Source organism: Myiozetetes cayanensis, unplaced genomic scaffold, assembly GCF_022539395.1.
Source record: "Myiozetetes cayanensis isolate MyiCay16 unplaced genomic scaffold, myiCay2020 scf14, whole genome shotgun sequence".
NCBI classification, from domain to species: domain Eukaryota; kingdom Metazoa; phylum Chordata; class Aves; order Passeriformes; family Tyrannidae; genus Myiozetetes; species Myiozetetes cayanensis.
Genome location: NW_026087048.1, coordinates 20,397,635 through 20,419,105, shown reverse-complemented (window position 1 = coordinate 20,419,105; position 21,471 = coordinate 20,397,635). Strand labels below are relative to the sequence as shown.

Here is a 21,471-nt window from a genome sequence, read left to right as displayed (position 1 = left end):
CCTAACGCAAAGCACCGCCCCCTGGGGCCGCTGCGGTGGCGGCGGGGCTGGTGCGCCCCCTGGCGGCGCGTTCGGTGTCCCGGTGGTCCCGGTGTGTCCCGGCGGTCCCGGTGGTCCCGGCGGTCCCGGGTGTCCCGGTCCGGGCAGGGGTGGCCGATTCTCGTCTCCGGACCTGCCCGTCCTACCCCGCCGCGGGCCGCGAGGAACCGCCCATCGGCAGGCCCCAGTGCAGCCGCGCGGTCCCGGGGAGCCCCCGCCCAGGAGCGGCTCTGAGGTCTCCCCGAGCCTAGCCCCGCAGCCCGGGCCGTCCCGAGCCTCGGCGGCTCCGCAGGGTCCCCGCGGGGCTCAGCCCACCGGGCCGGGCCGCAGCGCCGCCGCCGCACTTCCGGGGCTGCTCCCGGTGCTGCTGCCGGTGCTGCTGCCGGGCCTCCTCCCGGCCCGGCCCGACTCGCCGCCGGGATGATCAACGCCATCCTGGTGTTCAACAACCACGGCAAGCCGCGGCTCGTCCGCTTCTACCAGCACCTGGTGCGGGGCCGGGACCGGTGCGGGGCTCGGGGTGTTGTGGGGCTGGGGGGCTGGGGGGCCCCGCGCCGGGGCGGTCGCTGCGGGCTGGCGGAGCCCTGCCCGTGCCCCGGGGTGCCCTTCGCGGTGCCCGGGCTGGCTCGGGGAGCCTGCCGCCCGGAGCCGCCGGATCGCGGAGCCCCGGGGGCAGCGCGGGCCGCGGGCCCCGCGGGCGGGACGGGCACCCACGGGTGTCCTCCGCTGTGTTGTGCCGGCAGGCGGAGGAGGCCCAGCAGCAGATCATCCGCGACACCTTCCACCTGGTGCTGAAGCGCGATGACCACATCTGCAACTTCCTGGAGTGCGGCAGGTACCGGCCGGGGAGGGCTGTGCTGGCCCGGGGAGCGCCCGGCCGGCCCCCCCAGAGCCCTTCAGCTCTCCCCCTGTCCCTACAGCCTGTTCGGCGGCTCGGACTACAAACTGATCTACCGGCACTATGCCACGCTCTACTTCGTTTTCTGCGTGGACTCCTCAGAGAGCGAGCTGGGCATCCTGGATCTCATCCAGGTGTGTCCCTGCAGGGTCCCATCTCTGGGCACCACCCCGACACCTTTCAGGTGCATTTCGTGCCCGTGGTGTCCCTGTGCCAGCCCTGGGAGGCCTGAGGAGCCGCTCAGGGGCCGCAGGGGGAAGGGGAGGCTGCACCTGCCCTCTGAGCCTGTACGTAACTGCTCCGCCTGGGGGCACAGGGTGAAGCCAACCCAAATGGATGGCTTTAAAAAACAACCATAGAGTCATTTAACGGTGGAAAAGACCCTTAAGAGCATCAAGTCCAAAAGTTAGTCCTCGTACCGTAGAATCCCAGGTTGGCAGGGACCTCAGATATTGTCTGGTCCAACCTTTCAGTTCAAAGCACAGCGTAGACAAGGCGCAGCAACTTGGACAGATGCACCTGAAGGTGTCCAGCATCAGGGAATACAATTACTTCCTCTATAAGATTATTCCAATGGCTGAGTGTTTTGTTTGGGAAAATTTTTTTCTCTCGTGTCTAACTGGAATCTCCCCAAGAGGAACTTGTATCAATCACCCTGTGACTTTCCATATGACTCCTTGTATGAAGGAAGTTTTCAGCTTTTTAGCCGCCCTTTAAACATCAGGACATGGGGAGAAGGTCCCCCCTGGGCCTTCTTTTCTCCAGGCTGAGCCCCCCCAGTTCCCTCAGCTGCTTCTGGTTCTCCAGCCCCTTCCCAGCTCCGTTCCCTTCCCTGGACACACTCCAGCCTCTCAATGTGTCTCGTGTCAGAGGGGCCCATGACTGGACACAGGGGTTTCTCAGCAGTGCCAGCACAGCCCAGGGGCCATTGGCCTCCTTGCCCACCTGGCACACTTGGGCTAATGTTCAGCTGCTGTCACCAGCAGCCCCAGGGCCTTTTCCATCTTTCCAGCCACTCTGCCCCATACCTGGAGCATTTTGTGGGACTGTGTGACCATCTTGCCTGGTCTCTATCCTGACTGTCCTTTCTGCTGCCCCAGGTGTTTGTGGAGACACTGGACAAGTGCTTTGAGAATGTCTGTGAGCTGGACCTCATCTTCCACATGGACAAGGTGGGTGGTGGGCTCCATGCTGCTCCAGAGCCTCTGTCCCACAGACAGGAGCTGGCCAGGAAAGTGTGGGAGCGTCAGGGGTCACTGTGTGGCCAGGGATTGTGATCCTGGGCAGGAAGATTTCAGCCTGAGGTCTAAAAAGCTGTCCTCATCGTGTTCTCGCAGCACGAGGTGCGAGTGCTGGGCTGTTCTGAGCCCAGGGGTGAGCTGTGCCCAGCCATGGGAGTGTCCCAGGGACTGCCACGGGCACCAGCTGACCACAGCCAAGTGACAGGGACCTGCTCTCCAGGGCTGTGCTGCTGGAACTGGGCAGGCTCTGGTGTGGTGCTGGGGCGTTCTGCCTCTGCCCTGAGCTGTGACACCCCTTGGGAGTTAACATTTTACTACAGCTGCAGGGAAAAAAAAGGGAAGGAACAATGGCTGCAGGAAAAAAAGTGAACGAACAATGGGAGTGTTTGGAATTCGAAGTGCTGGGTAAACTTTGGTTTGAGCCACAGCCTGCAATGCTTCCTCTTGAGCTGGACTGAGTTTCTGGGCGGAAACCCATCCCCTTTGATCATCTCATGGGTCATGAGGCTGAAGATAGCCAAGAATAGATAGCCGGGAATAGGCTTGGAGCAGGGACAGGCTTGGCTGAGGGTGCTGGCCTTGTGTTGCTGTTGATCAAGATTTTCTTGCTTTGCTGAAGACAAAAGCATGTCCACAAAAAAGAACAGTGGGAAAAAAAAGAGTAAAATGTCCCCTTTCTGTTGGTGATTCCAACTTGGGAACTGGCAAGGAAGGGAGTGAGCAGGTCTGGGGCGTCACAGGGAGAGGAAGTGAGCAGGTCTGAGGGGTCACAGGGAAGAGGAATGAGCAGGTCTTGGGAGTCTCTGTGTTCCCAGCTGCTTTCCAGTTGAAGCTTTGGTTTTACCGTTTGCCTGGCTGTGACCTTCCCGAAATGCCACATGATTATGTTGTCAGCAAAAGCGTTTATCAAGTGTTTATCAAAGGAGGAATGAGGGAGGAGCAGCTGCAGGAGAAGTGGTGGCAGTTGCCCAGGTCACCCCTGCCCACAGTGGGGGGAGGATGTGCTCATGGGGTCTGAGCCTGTGGCATGACCAGGACCTGGCAGCTTTTCCCTCAGCCTTTACTCTCAGTTCACACTGAGCCCTACAGCCAGGCTGCAGCCCCAGGGCAGGGCACCTCACCCCATTGCCTGTCAGCTTTGCCAGCAGGAGCGGGGTCATCCTTCCTCTGACCTCTTCTGCCTGGAAGAATGTTCAGGAGGCAGGAATCAGGGGGTTCTGATAGGGGAGACCCTACAACTCAGTCATCCCAGACTCTCCCAGCCTTGTTTTCTTCCTGTCCTGTGCTCCTGCCACTTCCAAGCTTTGACTTTAGTCTTGGCCACTGTCAGTTGGCCCTCCAGTCTCTTTCTATATTTGGCACATGTTTATTTCTTGGATGTGCTCATGTTCCTGTGCTTCCAGGAGCTTGGTCACAGAGGGACAGTGTTTGGGGCGCTGGGAACATGCCAATGTGTCCTACTGGGCTCTGGTTGCACCCCTTGGATGCCCTGGCAGGGCTGTGAGCCCAGGCAGGTACTGGCCCCGCGCAGGGGCTGGCTGTGAGTGTCTCCCCAGACAGGGGCTGGCAGGGGTTCAGGTGCAGATTTGGCTGCATCCTGTGATTTCTCTCTTTGCCTTAAGATTCACCTTGCACTACCTGCAGCACAGGGGCTGTGGCACCAGAGCTGCTGCAGATCTGGAGCCCTGTGCCTGCTGTGGGCAGATGGAGGGGGACATTGTTTGGGCACCAGTGACATCAGTGCTTTTAGCTGAGCTTTGGGATCCCCAACCTCCGAGCTGCAGGGCCTCCCTGTCACATGGAGGAGCTCAGGGGGGAGCTTTGCCCACCTCCCAGTCATGCTTCCCACTTTGGAGAGGAGTATGAGCTGCACTCAGCAGCTGTGGGGTCCCACAGGGGACACGGATTTCTCAGGAAGGGCTGTGCTTTGGCCTGGAAAACAAAGCTTGCTCAGGATTTCTGCCCCATTGGTGTTGGGCCAACTTGGGCCGAAGCCAGACCTTGAAGGAACATTTCCTGATGCTCCCAGATGCTGCTGGGCCATGGGGGCCGCTCGCTCCGGCCAGCACGGTGTGTGCTGGGGGTGGGCTGTGGGATGGGGGTCCCCGGCCTCTGGAAGTCCCGGGAGCTGCCATGGTACCTGAGGCTCACCCTGTGCTGTGCTGATCCCGCACACCTCGCTGCTCTGGGCACTGTCAGAACAGGATGGCACCTGAGGAGCCCTCGGATGCATCGACTCAGCGTTGGCACAGAGTTTGGATTCCCCCTCGGAGCAGGTTCTCTCGTTGTCTTTATTCTCCCCAGCATTGCCCTGGCAGTGTTTGCCACTTGGTGTTTACAAGTGCAGCCCCATGAAGCCATTAAACAATCTCGTAACCTGACCGTGCTCCTGCACAGCTTTCATGGAAGTAACTGGGACCCATAAATCCATTATCTGTGCTGGGAGTTCAGCAGGAGCTGCTGACTCTGCAGGGAATGCCTGGCTGAGCTGGATGCTGGAGTTGAGGGTAGTTGCAGCCACCAACACAGCCTGGCTGCCACCCTGGGGCTGGTTGGGATTTCTGAGATTGCAAACCATGAGTGGCCCTTTCCCTGCCATGGCTGTATGATTCCACCAGCCTCCCTTGGCTGTTCATCCTCGGACCTAAGGAACCCCAGGGAAGGAGGAGACTCCCTTGGCTTTTTTGTGCTTTTTCTGTGCTTTTTCTGTGCCTGTGTCACAGTCCTGTATTTCCTAAGAGACAGTGGAGAAGCCAGGCTTTTTTTCCCTTCCTCCCTCCCTGTTAGGTTCACCACATCCTGCAGGAGATGGTGATTGGTGGGATGGTGCTGGAGACCAACATGAACGAGATCGTGGCACAGGTGGAGGCCCAGGGCAAGCTGGAGAAGGCAGAGGTGAGCAGTGATGCTGTGGCTTTGTCCCATGGGGCTGATGGACCCTGGGCTGCGAGGGGAGCTGGCCTGTGAGGCCTGGCGTGGGCGTATGGGGGAGATATCTGGGCTATCCCCAGTCTCTGCCTGCCCGAGCCCTCGGGGTGGGGCTGGGGACATCAGCAGTGATGCTGTTCAGGAGCAGGAGGAGCTGCCCAAGCATGGAAGTGGCTTTTCCCATAAGGTTAATGACCTGAGGCAATAAAAGGTTTATTGCCCTGTTTGCATTGTCACTGGTAAGCTGCAGCTGCCGGGGTGCTGTGGGGCAGGGGCCAGTGATCACAGTCTCTCTGTCCCCAGGGAGGCCTCTCGGCGGCTCCTTCCCGTGCTGTGTCAGCCGTGAAGAACATCAACCTGCCCGAGATCCCCCGCAACATCAACATCGGGGACATCAACATCAAAGTGCCCAACCTGTCGCAGTTCATGTGAGCGGCCCACGGCAGGGGCCGAGCAGAGCTGGGGTCCCTGGCTCCTCTCAGGGCACTGCCCGTGTGGTGCCCAGGGGCCAGTTTTGCCAGGATGCCTGGGCTGGCCGAGGGCAGGGAGCAGTGGCAGGGCTCGGAGAATGGCATGGAAGGTCTCTCCCCCTGGACCTGGGCTCAGTTCTGCTCTCTGGTCCCTCAGCAAGGAGGGTGCCCTTTCTTCCCCTCTCTCCCCACGGAAGTGCAACCTCTCCTCGCTGTGGGGAAGAGCCGGTTCCTGCCTCTCCCAGGATTCTTGGGGTCCCCAGTGGTAAATGCATGCCTGTAGTGACAGCTTCTTCAGGAGCTGCAGGTTGTCTCCTCTATCCTCCTGGCCACGGCTGTCCCCTGCCCTGGTCCTGCTCACTGGGACGGGCCCCAGCTGGGTGGGGGCCACTCCTGGGAGCTGCTGCAAGCCCTGGGGACAGCGAGAGTGGGGACATGGCAGCGAGAGGGATGGGAGCTGAGTGAGCTGAGGGATGAGCAGGTGGCAGCTCACAGGGTCAGGCCAGGCAGGAGCTGCTTGAGTGTGTTCCTGTGTCTCAATAAACTGCCCTTGAACCTGTGTCTGTGTCTGCTGTGGGTGCTGTTGCCCAGGCCCCAGGGGGAATGCCAGGAGTAGGCCAGGGGGCTCTGGGCAGCTGCAGCCCTGGGGGGCTTTTGGCTGGGAGAAGCCTATGAGGTGGAAAAGGGGGCCCAGAACATCCCAGGGGAGGGTGGGGGGCTTCGGGCAGGGTCTCTGGCTGCAGTCTCCGCTTCTGGAGCAGGTGGAGGGAGGGTGATGGCCCTGTTTGGGCTGTGACAGTGACATTGACATCCCTGGCTTTGGACGTTTGTGGCATGTCACCCCCTGCCAGTGTTCCTGCCCTGTCCCTGCTGCAGAACATCTGGGCAGAGCAGCCATGAGCCCTGGTGGCTTGGTGGGTATGTGGGGGGCTGTGGGACTGGGGTCCCCTGAGGCCAGGGGTGAGCATGTCTGCTCCTGGGGGCCACAGTGACCTCCAGGCTCCTCCAGCTGCATGCCCCACGCCCCTGGCTCCACTGCAGCTCCATCTGGCCACCAGCCCCCGAGGCTGGCTGAGGGCCCTTCCTCTGCTCCCCAGCTGTGCTCTGGGCTCTGCATCCACTTCCCCTGGCAGGGAAACCGTGACTCTGCCTGGAAGGAATTTTCCTGTTGTTTCCCCTCCCTGCAGCTTAACCCCTCCCCGGCTGGCCACCAGCCACACCAGTGCTCCTGGAGGTCAAGGAGCTGGGCAACCTGCTGAGTCTTCTCTGCTGGCCCTCCTCCTTCTCCTCTTCCTCCTCCTCCTCCTCCTGCCAGGACAGGCAGTGAAGGGTGCAGGTGAGTGGCGTGTGGACCATGTCCTGGGTCTGGGACTCAGGGTCTCGCAGCACTGGGATGGTTGGAGGGGAAAGCTCTGGCTTGCCCCGGGGCGAGGTGCTGGTATCCCACTCTGTGCCAGGCCGGAGGGCACGGTGGGCCAGGGGGCGGCTGCCGTGGGTCTGGTCCCGCACTGCAGAACCCCACTGCCGGTGGGGGATGTGTCCGGCCACACGTGCTTCCTCCACGGCTCCGGTAGCGGCTTCTTGCCCAGTCCCGGTCTGGCCGGTGTCTCAGCCCCGCGGCTCTGCAGGAGGCTGGAGACCGGGACCGTGCTGGGGGAGCCCCTCTGCCGCCCCGACCTCGGTGGCGGTGGCTCGTGCGGGAGCTGTGAGAGCCCGGGGCTGGCGGCGACCCCGTGCTCCGAGGGGCTGCAGGGGGTTACCGGACCCCTCCCTCACCCCGGAGCGAGCTGGGGGGCCGCAGCGTGTGCAGGGCAGGGCCTGCCCGGGGTCTCAGCGCTCCCTCTCAGAGCTGCCTGCGTGGTCCGGAGATGGGAGATGGGGCTGGATCCTGGGGATGACTCCCGGCCCCAAGCCCACTGTCCGCCCCCGTCGGGCTGTGCTGTGACACTCAGGGGTGCCGGGCTTTGCTGGGCTCAGACGGGGTTTGCCTGCCACAGCATGTTCCCAAATTCAGGCCTCCTCTCCAGCACCTGGGAGTGCTGCACCCCGAGCACAGCCCCGTGCCTGTCCACAGGGAGCGTTGCTGAACCCCTGCTGCCAGGGCAGGGGCTGCCAGGTGTGGCTGGAGTACAGGGGGGCGGGCCGGGGAGCTGAGTGGGGGCATCCCGAGCAGGGACACCGTTCGCGGGGTGCCGGGGTGCTGCAGGGGCTGTGGGGAGGGGGCACAGCCCGCTTAGTGATTGCCAGGTGATGGTTTGTCCCCTTCTTGCCACCCCCGTGATGACCGTCCTGGCCAGGACTGGTGTGACGGAGAGGACCCCCAGCAGGACCCCGGGGAGCTCCGGGCTGTAGGGGCTGGATGGGTGCGGGTGGTTCAACGCAGGAAGGGCACCGGACGCGCACGCCCGGCTAACGCCTCCGGGCTGGGGCGGTGGGGGTCCCACAGCCCCCGGAGTCCTGAGGGTCGTCGCAGGGGTCCCGCAGCCCCGGGCGTGTTGCAGCCGTGAGAGTCCCTTAGTGCCGGGGGTCGCCTTCTGCTCGGGGACGGAGACACCTTCTCCCCACACGAAGCTGCCTCCTCAGCCTGGTCCAGCCCATGTGTGCCCCACCCCGCTGCCCCGAGCCGTGCCCCCGCCCCGCCGGCCAGCAGCCGTGGGGCTGAGGGGGCGAGAGCTCGGTGTTCCTGCTCTGGAGGAAACTTTCCTCCTCCTGGAGCTGAAAGCACGGAGCTGAGACGGACAGAGCGGGGTGCAGGCAGGGGGACCGGAGGGGTGCAGGCAGGGTGCAGGAAGTGCGGGCAGGGCGGGCAGGACCCCGCTGCTCCTCACTGCCCACGGCGGAGCGCAGGAGGTGAGTGGGGGTTCTACCGCCGCGCAGACCCCGGGGCTGGGGGCAGACCCCGAGCTGGGGGGTCCGGGGGGTGGGTTGGAACGGGCCGAGTCGGGGAAGGGACCGTGGAGGTGCAAGGGGGCCGGCAGGGGCTATGGGGTGTGGGGCGAGCAGAGGCGTTCACATACATGGGGTTTATGGAGCCGTATTCAGTGGGGAGGGTTGAGGGGTCTGGGGGAGTGCATGAGGATGTGGGGGCTCTGGGGTGTGTCAGGCTTTGGGGCTTGTGGGGCCAGAGCCTCAAAGGACTCATATGGGTGATGCCCAACATCTGTGCTGTGTATGGGACATGGGACACGTGTGTGCACTGCTGTGTGCTCTGTGGAGGGGGCTTTTGGGGGGGCAGGATCCTGCAGGCACTGGGGGAGTGGCTGTAGGTACTGCAGGGCAGTGCAGAAGCCTGAGGAGGGGTCTGGCTGGAGGTGACAGGGATCAGCGCTGGGGCGAGCGGGAGTGGGTGCCTGGGTGCCATTCCTGAGGGGCTGTGGGGAGGGCCAGTGTGCCCATCAGTGCAGGATGGAGCGTGTGCAGGGTGCCTGGCACCCTCCCAGCCAGCTGTAGCCCCTGGTCCTGGGGGCCTGTCCCCATATCCATAGCCTTTGGCCAAAGCCAGGGCAGGGATCGGGCTGAGCTAGCCAGCGGTGGCCACTGGGCCAGGGGATGGCCTGGCTGTGCCAACCAGGGGATGCCAGGGATGCTGCAGCATCTGGAGTGATTTGTGCCAAGCACAGTGATCCCTGTGGGTGTAGTTGGGTGTTGTAAAGGACAGGGCAGGGCTCCCTGAGGACACCACTTGCCCTGTCCCAGTTTGCCCTTTGCCTCAGCTGTGGCTCCTGGCAGCACCTACCCATGTCACTATCGCCTGGATCTTGGGAAAAGGATCTATTCCCATTGTATGAGAGGACGTGTCACATCCCCACCCTGCCCTGAGTGGGAACCTTGCATGTGCCCACTGGGGCTGGGCTCACCAGGATGGAGTTTGACCCTGCTGCTGCCAGGTTCATGACCCTGGACTTTGAGAGGGCTGTGGGCAGGGGGGGCTCCTCCCAGGCTCTCTGTGCACTGCCAGACCTCTGCGCTGATCCCCATGGCCTCCACTTTCTCTGGTGGGGGAGCAGCCTATCAGCTGTGCCCCTTGCTGGCAGCGGGTAGCCTGGGACCCCCCAACAGCAGTTTGCAACCTGTCACTCGAGAGCAAACGGGGTGACACTGAGCCCGCTGAAGGTGACACCCACTGTGCCCTGCATCGTGGTGGGGATGTGGCTGTGCCCACCCACTCTGTGCTGCTTTTGCAGGGCCAGGCCAGTGCTAGGGAGGGACCCTGGGGGTCCTGGCCCACAGCTCACACCCGCTCCCCGATGGTGTGACCCCCGCCCCCCATGCCACCAGCTCTGCCCCTGCTTGCAGCAGCGCTGGGTGTTGGTGCTCCTGCCAGGCTGGGGGGTGGGCAGGTGGAAAGATCATGCCAGGGGCTGCCGCCGCCCTGAGCCCCATGGCCATTTAATCCTTCACCCATTAACTTGGACTAATAAACCTCATGGGAGCAAGAGGCTAAAAGCCGCGCCTGTGCCAGCGTTGCCTCCACCAGCTCTGCTCCTGCTGCCTGCCATGGCGGCCGGCTTCTTCATCAGCAAGAGCGTGGGCATCGTGGCCATCGTGCTGGGCCTGGGGGCCGTGGCCACCATCATCGCGCTCTCAGTGGTGTATGCCCAGGAGAAGAACAAGGGGACGCCACATCCAGACACCAACAGCACGGCCGGCCCTGGCACCACCGTCACCACCACCCCCGACCCCAGCAAACCCTGGAACCGCTGGAGGCTGCCAACCACGCTGAAGCCAGAGATCTATGAGGTGTCCCTGCAGCCCTTCCTGACGCCCGATGACAACAACATGTACATCTTCAAGGGCAACAGCAGTGTGGTCTTTGTCTGTGTGGAAGCCACCAACCTCATCCTCATCCACAGCAACAAGCTGAACTACACCATGCAGGGCTCCTTCCACGTCACGCTGCAGGCAGAGGGTGACGGCAGAGCCCCCTCCATCTCCCGCACCTGGTTGGAGACCCTCACCCAGTACCTGGTGGTGGAGCTCACCGCTCCCCTGCAGCAGGGCCAGAGGTACCGGCTGTCCAGCAGCTTCACTGGGGAGCTGGCTGACGACCTGGCTGGGTTCTACCGCAGCGAGTACACCGAGTCAGGCATCAAGTAGGTGGAGGGCAGGGGACAGTGTGAGGGGCACAAGGCTGGCCCGGGGTGGCATTGGGAAGGGGAATAGATGGTACAGGGCAGGCACAGGGTGGGCACAGGGTGGGAAGGCACAGACTGGCTTTGGGGCTCCTCTTATCCCCATGCTGCCCCAGCAGGGATGGGAGCAGGGGAACTGGGGGGTGTAGCTTCTGCAGGGACCCCTGGCACTGACAGGGTTGGCTTCCAGGTATGTGGTGGCGACAACACAGATGCAGGCGGCCGACGCACGCAAAGCCTTCCCCTGCTTCGATGAGCCGGCCATGAAAGCCAACTTCACAGTGACACTGATCCACCCCTCCAACTACACAGCCCTTTCCAACATGCCTGTCAAGAGTGAGTGGGGTGGTGGGATCCCAGTGGGGGGCTGGGGGCCTGGCAGGGCTGCAGGGTGACCCTTTGCTCCCTGCAGGCAGCCGGCAGGAGATGAGGGGCGATCAGAGCTGGAATGTCACAGAGTTTGAAACCACCCCCAGGATGTCCACGTACCTGCTGGCCTTCATCGTCAGCCAGTTCAGCCACGTGGAGTCCAAATCGGGGAACGTACTGGTATGCGGGGGTGTGGGGCACCCTCTTCCCACATGGGCTGAGCCCGGGCTGCTGCTGAGCCCTGCATCTCTCTTCTCCAGATTAGCATCTGGGGCCGCCCCAAAGCCATTGACGAGGGCCAGGGCAACTATGCACTCAACGTCACCGGCCCCATCCTCAACTTCTTTGAAGAACATTACAGCACGCCATACCCGCTCCCGAAGTCTGGTGGGTGCTTCGGGGCACTCGGGGCCTTGGGTTGAGGTGCCTGCGGCAGAGGGGTGCAGATGGTCCTGCACCTCGTCAGCAGGGCAGTGATGGGACCCTTTTGTCGCCAGACCAGGTCGGCCTCCCCGACTTCAATGCAGGCGCGATGGAGAACTGGGGATTGGTGACCTACCGGGAGAACTCGCTGCTCTTCGATGACGAGTACTCCTCCATCGGCAACAAGGAGCGGGTGGTGACCGTCATCGCCCACGAGCTGGCACACCAGGTACCCACTGTGCCCCCTGCCCACCCCCTGCCCACCCCCAGGGCTGACAGCTGGTGGCTGATGGGGTGCTGTGCCCCCCACAGTGGTTCGGGAACCTGGTGACGCTGCGGTGGTGGAACGACTTGTGGCTGAACGAGGGCTTCGCCTCGTACGTGGAGTACCTGGGCGCTGACTCGGCTGAACAATCCTGGAACATCGTGAGTGCTGGGGACAGTGGGCAGGGGTGTGGGCAGGGGGAGCAGGCTCCCTAGGGACTGCCCTGGTGCCAAGGGGTGCAGGCAGGACTGAGGAGGTGCTGTCACTCCCCTGCAGAAAGACCTGATGGTGCTGAATGAGGTGCATGACGTGATGGCGACAGACGCCCTGGCCACCTCCCACCCGCTCTCCTTCCGCGAGGATGAGATCAACAGCCCAGCCCAGATCAGCGAGGTCTTTGACAGCATCGCCTACAGCAAGGTGGGAACGGGGGCACCCTGGGGCGGGGGGTGGGCTGCAGGGTGTCCCTGGGGTCTCTGACTTGCCGTCTGTGCAGGGAGCGTCAGTGCTGCGTATGCTCTCGGACTTCCTCACCGAGGACGTCTTCAAGGAGGGGCTGAAGGTGAGACACTGCTGGTGCCAAGGGGCAGGAAGCCCAGTGCAGGGTGGGCATCCCATCTTAGGGACATCCCTGGGTACTCTGGGGGTGTCCCACACCCCAGACCTGCCCCTGCCCACTCATCTCTCCCGGTGCTCTCTCACAGTCCTACCTCAACACCTTCGCCTACAACAACACCGTCTACGCTGACCTCTGGGTCCATCTGCAAGAGGTAGGAAGGGGCCGGTGTTCGGGCCTCTCCCCCAGACCCAGCTCTGGGGGCTGCCTGATGGGACATGGTCCCATGTTCTGGGTGAGGGGTGCAGTGCAGGCAGAGCCCTGTGGCCCTGTGCCCCTGGCCCCAGTGACCAGCGGTGTTGCTGTCCCCTCAGGCGGTAGAGAAGAACAAGGTCCCACTGCCTGACACCATCAGCAACATCATGGACCGCTGGACACTGCAGATGGGCTTCCCTGTGGTAACTGCCAACACCCGCACTGGCACCATCAACCAGACCCACTTCCTTCTGGACCCCAATTCCCACGTGGACAGACCCTCCGTCTTCAAGTGAGTGGAGCAGGGGCTGGCAGCAGGGGACAGGGGACTGGGAGGTTATGGGGTAAGGGCCAGTCTCATCACCTGTCTGTCCCTGGCACAGCTACACCTGGATCGTCCCCATCACCTGGATGACACGTGAGGGCATTGCAAATGACAGGTACTGGCTGACCAGAGCTACAGGTACGGTGTGTCCAGGCTGTGAATGGCCATTTTGTTGCCACCTCCCCTGCTCTGGCACAGATTGGGGTCCCTCGGGGGGTACCTCAACCACCTGGGTGGTGGGGGCTGAGCTTACCGTTCCCTTCCAGACACCAACAACATGTTCAAGGTCGACAGTCCCAACTGGCTCCTGCTGAACCTCAATGTCAGTGGGTATTTCCGTGTCAACTACAACCAGGAGAACTGGGACCAGCTCCTCAGCCAGCTCAGCACTGACCACACGGTATGCAGGGCGGCTGGGGCTGCAGCATGGGACCCCACCCTACACCCCCCATGCACCCTGCACCCTGCTCAGGGCTGCCCTGAGATGCCAATTTTGTCCTTCTCCAGGTCTTCCCTGTGATCAACCGTGCCCAGATCATCGATGATGCCTTTAACCTGGCCCGGTGAGCTGTGCTGGATGCTCTGGGTGCCACAAGGGCGAGAGGCCAGGCGGGGTGGGCACCCCGAGGTGGGCAGTGGTGGTGGGACCAGGGAGCTGACCCTGCCCTCACCCCAACAGGGCCAAGTACGTCAATGTGACCTTGGCCCTGAACACGACGCGGTTCCTGAGCCGGGAGACAGAGTACATGCCCTGGGAGGCAGCGCTCAACAACCTCCAGTACTTCCAGCTGATGTTCGACCGCAGTGAGGTCTTTGGGGCCATGACGGTGAGTGGTGCCACCCCACGTGCCAGGGGTGAGGGGCCGGGGCTGCCCCTGCAGCAGGGTGGGGGCTGCTGCCAGTGCCACCGGGTTCTGACTTGCTCCTGCCTCCCAGAAATACATTCAGATGCAGGTGACTCCTCTCTTCAATCACTACAAGAACATCACTGGCAACTGGGCCACAATCCCAACTGACCTGATGGACCAGTGAGTGCTGTGGCCCCAGGGCTGGGCTGGATCCCCAGGGTCTCCCCGACTACACTGGGGAGAGGGCACGGCCCCACCCACAGCCGTGCCAGCCGGTGGGTGCCCCATGCTGGACTCCAGCCCTCATGGCCCCTCTCTCCCCAGATACAATGAGGTCAATGCCATCAGCACCGCCTGCTCGTACGGCATCACCGAGTGCCAGGAGCTGGCCACCCAATACCTGAGCAAGTGGATGCAAAACGTCAGCAACAACCCGTGAGTCCCCAGCGAGCCTCGGCACTGTGTGTGTGGCTGGGCTGGGCATGGGAGGGTCCCAGCACTGACGGCTCTCACTCCAACAGAGTTCCCCCGAACCTGCGCTCAGCCATCTACTGCAGCATGGTGGCCACGGGCGGGGAGGAGGCGTGGGATTTCCTCTGGAAAAGGTTCGAGGAGGCCACCGTTGTGTCTGAGGCTGACAAGCTCCGCACAGCCCTCGCCTGCAGCCCCCACTCCTGGATCCTTAGCCGGTGGGTGCAGGGTCCTCTGCACGTCATGGTGGTGCCCCCACCAGCCCCTCACCCCACATCATGCCTGCTGCCCCTGCCAGCCCCTCACCCAATACTGTGTCCTCCCAGGTACCTGGAGTACGCCCTTGACTCCACAAAGATCAGAAAGCAGGATGCCACCTCCACCATCAACAGCATTGCCAGCAATGTGGTAGGGCAGCCCCTGGCCTGGGACTTCATCCGTGGCAACTGGAAGACTCTCTTCAGCCAGTGAGAACTTCAGGGGGCTGGGGGCATCCCTGTGTGCCCACACCCCTCGGGGGTGGCACTGTTCCTTCCTCTGTCCTCTCCGCTGTGGCTCAGCAGGACCCCTGACTCAGCACCTCTCTGCTTTCCCAGGTATGGGGGCGGCTCCTTCTCCTTCTCCCGCCTGATTTTATCTGTGACCCAGCGTTTCTCCTCCGAGTTTGAGCTGCAGCAGGTGAGGCTGGACCCTGACGGGGGGACCCTTGGCATGGGGACCCCAAGCCACAGCAGAGAGGGGGGTTCCTGTCCCTCATGTGCCCAGGCTCCAGGCAGCTTCTGTCCCCACCATGGTGCTGCTGGAAGGCTGCTGGGGTGGTGCTGGGGGCTCCCAAGGGTTGTTGAAGTGCTTCTGGAGGCTGTTGGGTGCTGACATGGAGTGCTGGGGGCTGTTGAAGTGCTCCTGGAGGCTGCTGAGGTGGTGCTGGGGGCCTCCCAAGCGCTGTCAGGGTGCTACTGGGGCTCTCAGGATGATGTTGAATGGTGTTGGGGGCTGCTGGGGTGCTCACAGGGGTGCTCACAGGGGTTGTCACAGGCTATTGGGGTGCTCCTGGTGGGGTGGTGTTGGGGTGGTGCTGGGGGCTGCTGGGGGCTGCCAGGGGCTGCCAGGCCTGCCCCCACCCTGCTCCAGCCCTGTCTCTGTCCGGCAGCTGGAGCAGTTCAAGGAAGACAACCAGGACATCGGATTTGGGTCGGGGACGCGGGCGCTGGAGCAGGCGCTGGAGCGGACCCGCGCCAACATCGACTGGGTGAAGGAGAACCGGGCGACAGTGCTGAGCTGGTTCGAGGGCGAGATCAGATAACGGTGCCTGCCTTTCCCCGGCCACCGGGACAGACCCTCGCCCACTCCCACCTCCCTTCACCGTGGCCCCGAGCCCCCTGTGCCCCCAGTCCCCCACTGCCAGTGAGGGGCCTGACGCCTGGCTGATGGGCAGTAGGGTCATGGAGGACTCACAGTGGGAGGGATGTCGTGCTGGTGCAGCCATGAGAGTGTGTAAATAAAAGGCTTGTCCAGTTTCTTGGGCTGGGTGCTGGGGGCTGTGCTGCAGGGACTTGGAGGGGCTGGGCAGGAAGTGCCAGGGACCCTGCGGCAGATACAGGGCAGGGGCTGAGGCCATAAGCCCCCCGGGCCATTAGGAGCCTGGTGCTAAGTGGCTCTGGGGGCTTTGCTGACGCCAGCCCCCAGGCCCCCCGTCTGACGGTTGTGTGTGAGCTCTCCTGCTGGGCCCCGCTCGGGGGGCTGCATGTCCACTCCTCCGTGCTGGCGCCGGGACCCCTCTGCCTGCCCCCTGCTCTGGGCAGGTGCTGTGGCGCCAGGGCAGGGGACACAAGAGTGGCTGTGACAGTCAGGAGGGACTATCCCCTGGGGGCTACCCCAGACCCCAAAGGACAGAGCTTTCTTTGGGCACAGGGAAGGGACAGGACCCCCAGGGGGCTGGGAGCTCAGGGGGGCTGGAGACACCTCGGGTGGTGGGTCCCTCTGCTACTTCAGCCCTGGGAGACATCCAGACTGGGAGTGGCCTGGGAGGGGGCACTGAACTGCTGGCCTGGGGGAGCACCTGGCTGTGTGTGGGGTGCCAGGCTGAGGGGTGCCCCCAACCCTGCCCGTGCTGGGGTGCAGGCAGTGGGTGCAGCAGTAACGGGTTGGGGTGCAGTGGTGCATGGCAACTCTAATGAGGACCTTGGTGTCTGTCCTGTCCTGCACAGCTCTGTGGCACGGCTGTGCCACCGACCCATGGCCGAGCCACTGTCCCATTTCCATCCCTGTGTGGTTTCTGTCCAGGGGTACCTGGTCAGTTGTGCTGTCCTGGGGTGCAGTTGGGCAGGAGAAGGGTTGGGGGGTGGCAGCTGGGGAAATGAGCCTGTCTGGGGCTGAGGGGCTGCTGAGCTGTGTGGGAAGAGCTGTGTGAGGTGAGTGGCTGTGGGATACCACATGGCCCCCGCCTCGCACCCCATGAGGACTGTCCCCCACCCCAGCCCGGGGCTGCAGTAGCAGGGGCTGGGCTGGGGAAGGGGCTGTGGGTACCTGCTGGTGTGCAGGCAGCTGGGAGCCAGGTGTAGGGGTCCTGGGGTGCCCCGTATCCATCAGTCTTGTCTTGGGAAGCCATCCCGGTCTCTGTGGCTGTGGCACGTCTCAGAGGAGGCTCCAGGGGGTTCACTGCTCCAAGGCTCTACACCGGTGATGACCAGGACCCTGTGATGTAGCTGGGGGTCCTCTGCGACTCTAGGGGGATCCCTGCAGCACAGCCAAATGGGGGCGACCCCCAGGGCTCCATCTTGATCTTGGTGAGGGTCTGCCTGGCGGGTGCCAGCGTGGGTGGCAGGTAGTGCTGGTACCCCCGGCCTTATTTGGGTCGGGTATAGGGACCATGCCTCTGTGCCCACGAGGAGGTGTCGAGCCCCCCAACTCCCCGCGCCGGGCGGGCCGCGGCAGGAGCCTGGGAATGCCGGGCCCATTTGCAGAAGTGTCAGATCTGACTCCTTTGGTCCTTAATTGGCGCTGCCGGCGCTGGGAAGTGTGTGTGGACCCATTCACACGGCCGTGAGAGATGCTAACGTGCCGCCAGCCGCGCACTGCACTGCACTGCATCCCTGCACCACGTCACCCCGCACCACGTCACCCCGCTGGCCACAGCGGGTATCTGGGACTTGACCTTCCAGTGCTGGGACCCCAAGCTGCCAGCCCTGGCACACAGCAGGGTCCCCACAGCTCCCTGTCCTTTGCCCAGCTCCCAGCCCTGGCGGTACTGGGTGGGCTCTGGCTTAGATGGAGGGCCTGAAGGGGCAGGGGGTGTAGGGAGTGCAGGGCGTTTGGGCAAAGAGGCCGGGGTTCTCCCTTCCCAGAGACATCCCTGCTCTGCCCTTCTGCTTCTGTCTCCCCAGTCCCATGGGATGCAGCCCCAGACATCTCCAGAGAAGCTGAGGCATCTGGGGACCCACAGGGCCGTGCCCCCTGCTTGGAGGTGGGGTTCCCTGTGCTGCTCCGGGTCGGGGTCCCCAAAGCAGTGGGGGGCACTGCTAGGGGTGCCAAGCTCTTGAGGGTGCTGGCAGCAGTGCCCCCCCCATGCAGGTGGGCTGGGGGAGCGCAGTGAGGGAGAGGGAACTATTTGCTCCGTGCTTTGCAGCACTGACCCCTGTGCCAGCCACAGCCCTGGGCACTGTCAGTGCCAGGTGTCCCCATCCCAGGTGGAGGGACAAGTGTGGCCACCAGGAGCCACACAAGTGTCTGACCTGGGAGGTGTTGGAGCAGGGATGGAGGGTCCCAGGTGGGCAGTGACATGCCCTGGGAGGGTCCCAGAAGGGCAGGGGATCCCTCAGCAGGGAGGCTGGGGGCTCCTGGGGGTTCAGTCCAAGCTGGGCACTGGCCGAGCTCAGTCCTGGTGCCCTCGCCACGTTGCCCCGATAGCCTTGCTCCATTGATAGGGACTGGAGGGATGTGGGGGCCCCACCTGCCCCACAGAGCAAGGGACTGCGGGGTGTCCCTCGGGGGCTCTGACCCCGCGGCCGACGCTGCCCTGGCCCAGCCGCACTCCAGCACTTGTCCAAACAGGGAGGTGGGAAGCGGCTGCGGCGGGTGCAGAACTCATTATCTGGGAGCTCATCAGATAATGAGACCCAGGAGGGAGCCTGGTGGGGGGGGGCGCGGGGGAAAGCGAGGCCGGGTAGCGTGAAGGGGCCGTGCCAAGGCTGGGCTGTGGGGTGCAGAGCTCCTCCAGAGCCCCTTCCACGCTCCAGGGTCAGGCTGCTCCGGACCCCCGCTGTACCTCCACCCCGGGACGGGTGTTGAATGGGGTCGACACGGACTGTCTCAGACCGTATTGGGGCAGCGCTGGGCACTTCTCAGATGTGTCCCCCCGTTTTGGGGGGTGGGTGTCTCCTGTCCCCTCCGAAACCCTGAGCTGTGGGGTCCTGTGCCCCTAGCTGTACCCCCAGGCAGTGCACACCCAGTCTGGGGTCCCGTGCCGTGCCGCTGTCCCTAGCCCTCTGATGGATTTTCCGTCCCTCGGTGTGGCCGTTTCCCAGGAAACCTTCTCACCCGCCGGCCCTAACACCTGTGGGGCCTGGGAACGCGGCGGGGGGGCCCCTCCCAGCCCCGGCCCTCGGCACTCGCTGCCCCGCCACTGCCATCACCGGGCAGGCCCGCGGGGTCCTGGCTGATGGGGGCGGTGGTGGACCAGGACCCCCAAGCCGGGTGTAGGGGAGTCCCACAAAGCCACCGGGACAGCAGGGATGCCCGGCTGGGGTCATGCTGTGGGGGGACATAGGGACACCCCACTGCAGAGCCACTGAAAACTCCATTGCAGTCCCAGCAGAGCCCCACAGCAGAGCCCCAGAACACCCCACTGCACCCCCACTGCAGATCCTGCTGCTGCCCCACTGCAGCCACTCCCAGCAGACCCACTGCCACCCTGCTGCAGCCCCGCGGCAGCCCCTGTGCAGGACAGGACTGCGGGACCCATGTGGGTCCCAGCCCCATCCCCAGCCCAGCGCTGGGGGTACGGGGTGCCGAGGGTGGGCAGCACAGAGCAGCCTCGCACCTCTGGGGTGAAATCTGTCACCCCGCGTTCACAGCCGCGTCCCTCGGCCCCCTGCCCACTCCCCCACCCGTCCCCCGGCCTTTGAAGTGCTGCAGCCACGAAGGTGACACTTCACACCTCTGGCCCGGCATAAAGCCGGGGCAGCCGGGAGCTCCCGGCACACGGCTCCCTGCCCCGGCCCCGCCATGGCCCACTCCGCAGCGCCTCGCCACGCACTGCCCGCTGCGGCCCCGCTGCAGGACTGGGGCTGCCGCGGACCCCCGGACACCCCGGGCTACAGCAGCAGCTCGCCCGCAGCATCGCCCGACTCCTGCGGCCTCGCGTCCCCCGCTGCCGCCCGGGGACCCTGCCGCGGGCACGCCGCCCTCCGCCCCCGGGGCAGGAAGGGGGCGCGGGGCGGGGGGGGCCCCGGGGTCCCGCGGCAGAGCGCCAGCGAGCGGGAGAAGCTGCGGATGCGGCGGCTGGCGCAGGCCCTGCTGCGGCTGCGGCACTACCTGCCGCCCGCGCTGGCGCCCGCCGGGCAGACCCTCACCAAGATCGAGACCCTGCGCCTCGCCACCCGCTACATCGCCCACCTCTCCGCCCTGCTGGGACTCGGCCGGGGGGCGCCGGTCCCCCGACACTGCCCCCTCTGCCCCCGGGGCCTGGGGTGCTGCCAGGACACGGCCCCCCGTGATGTTTCATCCCCCGGCACTGTGGGCTGGGTGTCACCTCGCGTGGCGGGCCCCCCGCCGGAGCTGTGCGGGGCTCCCGGCACGGGGACAGAGCCTTGGGGGTCGCCCCCTTTTGGCTCTGCTGCGGGGACTCCCCCAGAGGTGTTTGGGGGTTCGGATACAGGGTTAGAGACCTGGGGGTCACCCCCCTATATCCCTGTGACAGGAACCCTCCCAGAGGTATTTGAGGGTCCCAGCATAGGGATGGAGACCTGGGGGTCGCCTCCCTACACCCCTGCAACAGTGACTCCCCCAGAGGTGCTCGGGGTCTCTCACATCACAATGGATACCTGGGGGTCGCCCCCCTACATCCCTGCAGTGGAGACCTCTCTGGAGTTGCACAGGGCTGTCGCCTCCACCAAGTCCCCCTGGCTGACCCCTCCCCACTGCGCAGGGGCTGAGGCGCCCCCGGATCTACCTGGGGATCCACTCCTGGATGCGGGGCTGGTGCTGCCGGAGTTCATGGGAGCAGGGACAGTCACCCAGGTATGTGCTGGCAGGGGTTGGGGTGACTCTGGGAATGGGGCTGGTTCATGGCAGAGATCAACACCCCTTGGGGTGGCCTCAGGTTCCTCTTGGTGTGAGGCAGTGCAGGAGCTGGTTTTGGGGTTAACAACAGCCTTGTGTGGGGTAGGGAACAGAGAGGTGACTCCTGCTCCCTGTGGCGGATTAAGTGGGTCCCCCAGCCTGTCCCATCCTTCCTGGTGCTTCCCTCTCTCCTGTTTGTGGGATCCCATTAGCTGAGACAGACTGGAGGTCGTGCTCCTACTTGTCCCTGACAGGGAGGCCTTCCAGGGGGTGGGCTGTCATCCCCACATCTCTAGCCCTGCCTGGCCCCCTGTCCGGCGCTTCACCCTCTCCCCGTCTGCTCCCCAGGACCTCTCTGCAGACCTGCTCTCACTGCTGGAGGCTCTGCTCCCGCCGCAGCCCCGACACTGACCTGGACACACCCCTGAGGATGGAGCACCCGCTGCCCCACGGGGCCCATCCAGATCCCGGCTGCTTGGAGGGCACCTGTGAGCCCTCAGACAGCTGCGGGTCGAGCTGCCCGCACTGGAGCCCAGAGCTGTGCTGGATGCGCCGGGCGGCCACGGCTGGAAGTGAATAAACCTTTGTGCCCTACCTGTGTGTCCGTGTGGATGTTCCCTGGAGCTGGCACGGGATGGGGTTTAGTGTGCCCAGGGTGCCCTTGCTGGGCTGCAGGGCTGGGGGCTGTAGGGCAGCCAGGCACCATCTGGGAGAGCAATTGAGGGGGGGCTTTCAAGACAGACCCACCCTGCCCTGGGGTCTGACGCCTGGCCAGGGAGGAGTGAGGGTGCCCAACACCCTCCAGATCCAGCCCTCCCACCTAGTGGTTCTGGGCCTTTGGAAGCCCTCCATTGCAGCATGAAATGGGGGGATTTGGGGTCCAGCGTGGTGTGAGGTTGAGCCTGAGCCCATGGGCTGGAGACCCCACTGGGAGGGGAATGTGGGGGCCTGCAACAGGGCCCCTCTGTCCCC

At 64.1% G+C, this 21,471-nt stretch overlaps 3 protein-coding genes across 3 annotated transcripts; all 3 read left to right on the top strand.

Annotated features, from left to right (window-relative positions):
• The first annotated feature begins 117 nt into the window (after positions 1-117).
• On the top strand, positions 118-6,136 carry AP3S2 (adaptor related protein complex 3 subunit sigma 2). Its single transcript, XM_050309488.1, has 6 exons — positions 118-528; positions 783-874; positions 960-1,071; positions 2,038-2,109; positions 4,966-5,073; positions 5,410-6,136. The coding sequence occupies exons 1-6, from the start codon at positions 460-462 to the stop codon at positions 5,536-5,538; spliced, it is 582 nt and encodes a 193-aa protein (XP_050165445.1). The 5' UTR covers positions 118-459; the 3' UTR covers positions 5,539-6,136.
• A 2,861-nt stretch (positions 6,137-8,997) lies between these two features.
• Positions 8,998-15,739, top strand: ANPEP (alanyl aminopeptidase, membrane). Its single transcript, XM_050309746.1, has 20 exons — positions 8,998-10,669; positions 10,899-11,044; positions 11,121-11,257; positions 11,338-11,464; positions 11,575-11,729; positions 11,813-11,926; positions 12,042-12,185; positions 12,262-12,327; positions 12,470-12,535; positions 12,696-12,868; positions 12,960-13,039; positions 13,168-13,301; positions 13,409-13,464; positions 13,581-13,728; positions 13,838-13,929; positions 14,074-14,184; positions 14,271-14,438; positions 14,547-14,687; positions 14,817-14,898; positions 15,371-15,739. Exons 1-20 carry the CDS (start codon positions 9,723-9,725, stop codon positions 15,521-15,523), a joined length of 3,240 nt encoding a protein of 1,079 aa, XP_050165703.1. The 5' UTR covers positions 8,998-9,722; the 3' UTR covers positions 15,524-15,739.
• A 3,704-nt stretch (positions 15,740-19,443) lies between these two features.
• On the top strand, positions 19,444-20,932 carry LOC126636962 (mesoderm posterior protein 2-like). The gene is made up of 2 exons (XM_050309753.1): positions 19,444-20,457; positions 20,848-20,932. The coding sequence occupies exons 1-2, from the start codon at positions 19,444-19,446 to the stop codon at positions 20,908-20,910; spliced, it is 1,077 nt and encodes a 358-aa protein (XP_050165710.1). The 3' UTR covers positions 20,911-20,932.
• Positions 20,933-21,471: the final 539 nt, after the last annotated feature.

Coding starts and splice junctions, on each gene's coding strand:
- LOC126636962 (XM_050309753.1), top strand. CDS start 19,444: ATGGCCCACTCCGCAGCGCCTCGCCACGCACTGCCCGCTGCGGCCCCG. Junction 20,458..20,847: donor GAGCAGGGACAGTCACCCAG/GTATGTGCTGGC, acceptor TCTGCTCCCCAG/GACCTCTCTGCAGACCTGCT.
- ANPEP (XM_050309746.1), top strand. CDS start 9,723: ATGTGGCTGTGCCCACCCACTCTGTGCTGCTTTTGCAGGGCCAGGCCA. Junction 13,040..13,167: donor CTGGCTGACCAGAGCTACAG/GTACGGTGTGTC, acceptor GTTCCCTTCCAG/ACACCAACAACATGTTCAAG. Junction 13,729..13,837: donor AGGTCTTTGGGGCCATGACG/GTGAGTGGTGCC, acceptor CCTGCCTCCCAG/AAATACATTCAGATGCAGGT.
- AP3S2 (XM_050309488.1), top strand. CDS start 460: ATGATCAACGCCATCCTGGTGTTCAACAACCACGGCAAGCCGCGGCTC. Junction 529..782: donor TCCGCTTCTACCAGCACCTG/GTGCGGGGCCGG, acceptor TTGTGCCGGCAG/GCGGAGGAGGCCCAGCAGCA. Junction 1,072..2,037: donor GCATCCTGGATCTCATCCAG/GTGTGTCCCTGC, acceptor CTGCTGCCCCAG/GTGTTTGTGGAGACACTGGA.